Source organism: Bubalus bubalis, chromosome 16 (genome assembly GCF_019923935.1).
Source record: "Bubalus bubalis isolate 160015118507 breed Murrah chromosome 16, NDDB_SH_1, whole genome shotgun sequence".
NCBI lineage: Eukaryota > Metazoa > Chordata > Mammalia > Artiodactyla > Bovidae > Bubalus > Bubalus bubalis.
The window spans coordinates 8,054,059-8,060,058 of record NC_059172.1 but is presented as its reverse complement, the minus strand read 5'-3'; the positions used below and the strand labels follow the sequence as shown (position 1 = coordinate 8,060,058).

Sequence of the window (6,000 nt, the reverse complement as noted above, 5' to 3'; positions counted from 1 at the left end):
CCAGCCACCCTGCTCTAGAGGACATCAGGATTTCAGAAGCCAATGAACTCTGGTCTTAACCTGTCTTCTCAAGATGAGCTGAAGCTCCAGCCAGGAACCTCCCACCCTTTATCGCTCTTCATATCCCCCAAAGGGCTTAGTGGTGATGTCTGAAAGCAGGTCTCCACAGCATGTTTCAGTCAGACAGAGCAGGTGCAGTTACTAGTCATGACTCCAAGCCAGGCAAGGTGATTAAGAAAAGCTAAATTTATATTAAATTATCATAAAGTCCTAAAATACTGAACATAGTGGTTAAATAACTCCAGAAAGTCCAATCTCTCCAGTGAGTAACGTTAAAACCATTACACGTGAGCGTGGGAGAATCACTTCCATTAGTTTAGGACAGAGAGATTTTGCTTTTTACATAGTAAATCAGTGCTCAAATAGATATTTCTTCAAATATGTCCTTTCTACATTCTGAACAGCCCAAGTGCAATAAGATCCTTCCCCCTTTCCATGAGAAGATACCGTTTGGCTACTTTCTCTCAGCATCCCCAAGCCGCGAATCCAAGGACCCAAAGTGCTCCTTCTTCTACTGCCCCGTCAAATGTGAAATGCCCCCCTTTCCTCCCAGGAGGGGGACGTTTCTTTTCCTGCTTTGTGTTCTGGGAAATCCTGCTTGGCCTGGCCTGGCTGTCCTTTGAGGGTCCAGACCTGGGGCTGGCTCCTGAAAGAAGGGCTAAGAGCCTGGCACCTGTCTCAAGTGATCTTAGAACCGACAAGAAAGGGTTAGCTCTGGTCTTCCCTTTTCACTCATGTTTGGCGGCTGATTTCTCAATGCCAGGAGCCCCAGGACATGTTTCAAATTTGGAAACTTAGCTTCGAGGCACCCCCATCCATCCTCAGCTCCTGTTGTGGCTTCTCATCCCTGGGTGAAAGAGGTCTGGGTGTGCCCTGGGCTGAAAGGGCCTCCTCATTGTTTCTCTCTACTTTTCTATTCCTTGCCCCCCACAGACACACACACTTTGCATCTTTATTTAGGCCTCTTCACCACAGGTGCCCGCAAGGCTAGATCAGAATAAGCACATTAGGCACCGAAAAACAAACAAAACCCAGCAGAGCTAGGTAGAAGTTTAGGACAGTAAGAAGTCTCAATTCCCCCAACATTTGTGTGACACGTATGCCTTTTCTGTGAATAAGCATGAAGCCAGTGACGGCATTTCAGCACGGAACGGGAGTCACCTAGCTGGGAGGACTTGGAGTGGGAACTTCACCACCCCCAGCTGCAGGCTCTCTGTCCACTCGCTTAGATCCCTGAGCACCTGAGAGAACGCAGGAGGCTCAGCCTCATGGACACTTCACTTTAGGCCCTGGGGGCCTCGAGTCTCTGACCTGATCGCTCTTCCCAGCCATTTGTTGAACTTTACGGCTCTCCTTTGAGAAGTTGCTCCAGGATCTCTGCGCTCAGAATCCCAGAGAATGAAGAGGGAAGAGAGTGGCAGGACATTAAAAGTTCAGGGGATGTGCTATGTTTGACCTAAGAAGCACTTCTCAGACATGGCAGAGACCCCGTGCTGAGGGCCCCCACACTTACTCAAGCCACCGGCTCACAGCCTGGAGGCAGCAGGAGGGGATTCGTATTAGCCAGCAGCCCTGTGGTAGGGACCCCCACCCCCAGTCATCTGAAGGTAGAAAAGGCTCCAGGCATTCTGGCAGGAGGAAGAACAGCTTGAGCCAGACCCAGATAGAGCTCTTCAATGCCTGCAGCTGGAAAAACAACAACTCTCAGGGCATGAATCATATCCACCGCCGGCAATGGACAGGACACCCGGCCCAATCACCCTTGAAATCTTTTTCATGTTGCCTACGCCCTCGAGGCTGGAGGTTCCCCAGATGCCCATGCCAGCTGGGCTGACTCCTCCTCCTCTCAGCCTCTATCCTTCATCTCTCTCTCTGTACATGACCCCAGCCCCAGGTTCCAGCCCCCAGTCAGCAAGTTCTCCAGAGAAGCGGTCAGGCCAGCTCTGATGAGGGGGGTGCCGTCTTGGGTCGTCAGATCTGGCGGTGCAGGCACTGAGGGTACCAGGGGAGGGAGGTGGAGCTCTGTAATGACGAGGAATCGTTACAAGGCCTGGTTTCGGGGCGGCGGGGCAGGGTGGGGGGCGATCAGGATGGAGTGCAGGAGGTGCAGTTCATGGTACAGTCCAGGTCTAAATTCTGAGGACGCCCCATCATTTCTGGTGCACAGGTAGGTACGAACTCAGGTGGAAACAGCTCGCGCAGAGGGCTCGGGGAGCAGTTAACAGGGTGGGAGGAGGAGGAGTAGGGCCAGCACAGAGAAAAGGGGCCTGCCGTGTAAGCGAGCACAAGGACCGGGAGTCCACCAAGGAGAAGGAAGAGGCAGGGAGGGGAATGCGGGCGTTTAGACCTGGCTCTCTGAGGAGAGCTTGCGTTCGTGTCTCCAGCCTGTGTCGGGCAGGGAGCCCCGTCTTTCGGGAGTGGCTGCAGTATGGACGCTGCTGCACTCAGACTGCTCTTCCTGCAACAGCTGCTCCGTCTCCATGTCGTCCAGGGAGCCAGAGCTGGCCTGGATGGACACGGTGTCTGTCTTCATGCACACGTGATCCCGAAGAAGACCCCCCCGGGAGCTGCGCAGTTGCTTGAGGTCATCCCACTCGGCATCGTCGCCAGACAGGAGGCAGATGCCCTCGACAATCTTGACCTTCTCCTTGGTGTAGTTATGGTCAGGTCCACCCTGGGGTGGAGAGCGGAGAGACACGGTCAGTTGATCAGCTCTCTCTGAAGTGGGTGGATGGAGTAGCAGTGGGTGCGAAGAGGGCAAAGATCTCACAGACAAACAGGGAAGTTTAGTCAGAGCCAATGTATAAGGCTGAGCCTAAAAGGAAAGGAGCAGCTTGGATGATCATTACCATTTATCATACGGGGAGGCGGGAGAACCGTGGCTTCCGGCCTTGCGTGAGCCACGCACTGGCTGCATCACCTGGGGCGAATCACTGAACATCTCTCAAACTCAGGCTCACCTCTTTAGAGCAACAGTACCCATACCTCATAACCTATGGCTGTGAGCGTCAAAAGAGGTGATCCATGAAATGCAATTAGTAGGTACCTAACACATAAAATCTAACCCATGAACATGCACTAAGTCGTGTTAGCTATTGCCACATCGCTAATGTGGGTTATTAATGGGACAGCATGCTAAGATACTGGTCAGAAGCAATTGAGGGAAGCAGTTAAATGTTCACTTATCCAAGATTTTAAACCACTTTTGTGCTATTTTATTCTTTTTCTTGTTTTTATTATTTTTTATACATTTTTAATTAAATTTATTTTAATTAGAGGCTAATTACTTTACAATATTGTATTTATTCTTTTTCTTGTTTTTAAAGTAGAGTTGATTTACAATGTTGTGTTAGTTTCTGGTGTACAGCAAAGTGATTCAGTTAAAATTCTTTTTCAGATTCTTTTCCACTATAGTTTATTACAAGATATTGAACATAGCTCCATGTTCTACTTTAGTCTTAATTCTCTCCTTTCTAATATTCTTAAGAAAAGTTTCAGAAGGTAAGGCAGAAAGGCTCTAGAAAACCCTCTCATTTGGGTTCTAAGTGTCAATCCACTGGGGACCTGTAACCTACAAACTTTTGTGTGAGGTTATTCTGACTCTGCTCCCATGAGCCTTGGGGCCATTCTCAAGCAACCAGGGATCGTTCCAAGGAAGCCTTAAGTTCTGCTCAGGCTTCTCCCTTTTTGGATTCCTCAAAGGATAGCCTTACTTCTGGTTTCTGGGGGATACCAACCAACATGCCGCCACTGCCAAGAGAAAAATGGGCCATGGCTTGGCTTCTGTCCCTGGGATAGTGTTCCTGCCAAGAGCCCTGCAACTGCTGCTTTATTTTAGTAACAATCCAATTCCACAGATATTTATTGAGCCCCTACAATAAGCAGGATGTTTTAATGGTTACACAACATAAAATATGGTCCTCCCTACCCTCTGGGAGTAACAGCTCCCTCGATCAAGCAGAGAGAGAGACAGCACACAAGGCCACAGGCACGCACACACATGCCCAGTCACCAAGCACACGCTCCATGCCGAATTAGTGTCAGATAAGATGCAGCCCACTCAGCGTCTTCATCACAGAGATACGGGGGGTAAGTCAGGAAGAGGTGGGTGGCATGGCACTAGCAATGGGGGATACCACTCCCTCTACAAACACACAGCAACAGGTACCTGAAATGAAGAGGAAATCAGAAGAGAAAGGGTGAAAGACTATCAGAGGGGTGAAAGAGCTGCTGAGGAGAAAGCATACAACAGGAGAGAGAGTCACATGATTTTAGTGTCTAACCGAGGGCCCTCACTGGGGTTCCTTTCTGGGGCATCAGACACGCCAGGAACCCAAGAAGCTTCAAGAGTCTTTCTCTCAAAAGATATTAACAAAGAAGGAGTCTGTCATCCCAGAATCTGCAAGCTATCCCTACAGGTTTGGTTTTGGCTTATAGTAGAAGGTTTTTTTAATAGGGGAATTCGTGGATCCTGAAATCACATGATTATTATGTAGAGCGTACTAGTTATGCAGAGGAGCCCTGTCGGTGTGAGGGCTAGTTCTGACTGTGCTAGACAGGCCAAGAGAATCTCATATGGTCCCATTCAGGATAATTTCTAATGAAGGGTTGCAGGATTTTAGGAAAAAAACAAGAGTCATATTAGACTAGGAAAATCAAAGTCCTAGGTTATATGCCCTCATTGAAATGGGACTATTTTTCATGCCTAAACATTCAGCAAATAATTTTTCACAACAAAGGAGTTAAAAGAACAAAATCACATAAACTTTCAGAATTGTAGAGAAATTCTTTTAGATTCTGTGATAAAAGGAAGAATAGCAAAACACCAGCCATTCCCAACTACAGCTTGGGTGCCAACAGCTTGGATCAGGGGTTAGAAAGCGGGAGTCCAGGAGTTCTAGGAGTTTGGGGTCATTTTACAGGAGCACAGCCTCACTGCTGGGGAATGACAACTCCAGGAGAGAAGGGACATCTGAGCCTGGGAAAACATGTTCGGGCAGGGAGGTACACACCCACATGTCTTCAGACCTAAACCTCCTGGGATCTGCTTGCTTGCTTTTCTTTTTTTTAAGTTTTTATTTTTTAAATTGAATTTGTTATAGTATTGCTTCGGTTTTTATGGTTTAGGTTTTTGACCCCAAAGCATGTGGGATCTTAGCTTCCTGCCGAGGGATCGAACCCACACCCTCTGTGTCGGAAGGTGAGGTCCCAACCACACCAGGGACATCCCTGGGATCTGCTTTCTAACCTTGCTTTCACCAGGGCCCCTCAAGCTGGTCCCTCACAAGCTGCCGACCTCTCCAGAAATCCAAATCACATTCCAGTCTTCTCTTCACTGTCGCTCCCAAGATGGCAGGACCACCCTGCACCCCTCCCTGCGGCCTCACTGCTCAGGCGACTGGAGCGTGATCCCCCGCCCCCTCCAGAAACACACTCTCAGATACAAGTCTTCACGCTTACCTCTTTCTTATAGCACAGTTGATTGTACATGGCTGGTTTAGGGGTCGCTTCGATCTTCACTTCCTGAGTGGAAGTTCGGTAGGATGGGTTGCTGTAGGTCAGGTTCCCCATTCCAGGATCAGTTAACTTGGACTTTTTGTGTCTTTGGAAGAAAAAGGGATGAGAAATTAGTTCAGATCTGTATGGGGAGGCTATCTGGGGAAGCTGTAACCTACATGCGGCAGGCAGCCTCGCAGTGGGCCCCATCTCCTGACTCTCACACCTTCTGAATCCGTGCCCTGTGAGTCTGGGCTGGGCCTGCTGACTTGCTTCTGTGGAACAGAACGTAGAAAAGTGTGGGCTACTAGATTTGGTGACAAGGAAACTCCTGACAAGGAAACTGGCTTCCCTCCTGGCTTGCCCTCCCTCTCTGTCTCTCTCCTGCTTTTGTTCTGAGGGATGCAAGCTGCCATGTTGGAAGTTGTTCTATGGAAAGGCCCA

General features: G+C 49.1%; 1 protein-coding gene across 5 annotated transcripts in view; it reads right to left on the bottom strand.

The window, feature by feature from the left end:
* Positions 1–228: 228 nt before the first annotated feature.
* Positions 229–6,000, bottom strand: part of LRP4 (LDL receptor related protein 4) — a 53,629-nt gene continuing 47,857 nt past the window's right edge. For 2 of the 5 annotated variants that reach the window (XM_025266102.3, XM_025266105.3), the window contains 2 exons: positions 5,521–5,662; positions 229–2,734 (listed from right to left, as the gene is read on the bottom strand). In XM_025266102.3, coding sequence (XP_025121887.3) covers positions 2,402–2,734; positions 5,521–5,662 — 475 coding nt within the window. In that variant the 3' untranslated portion in view covers positions 229–2,401. Of the gene's footprint in view, positions 2,735–4,189; positions 4,291–5,520; positions 5,663–6,000 lie in introns of those variants that run through there. The other 3 variants (XM_025266103.3, XM_025266104.3, XM_044929194.2) reach the window with 3 other exon arrangements.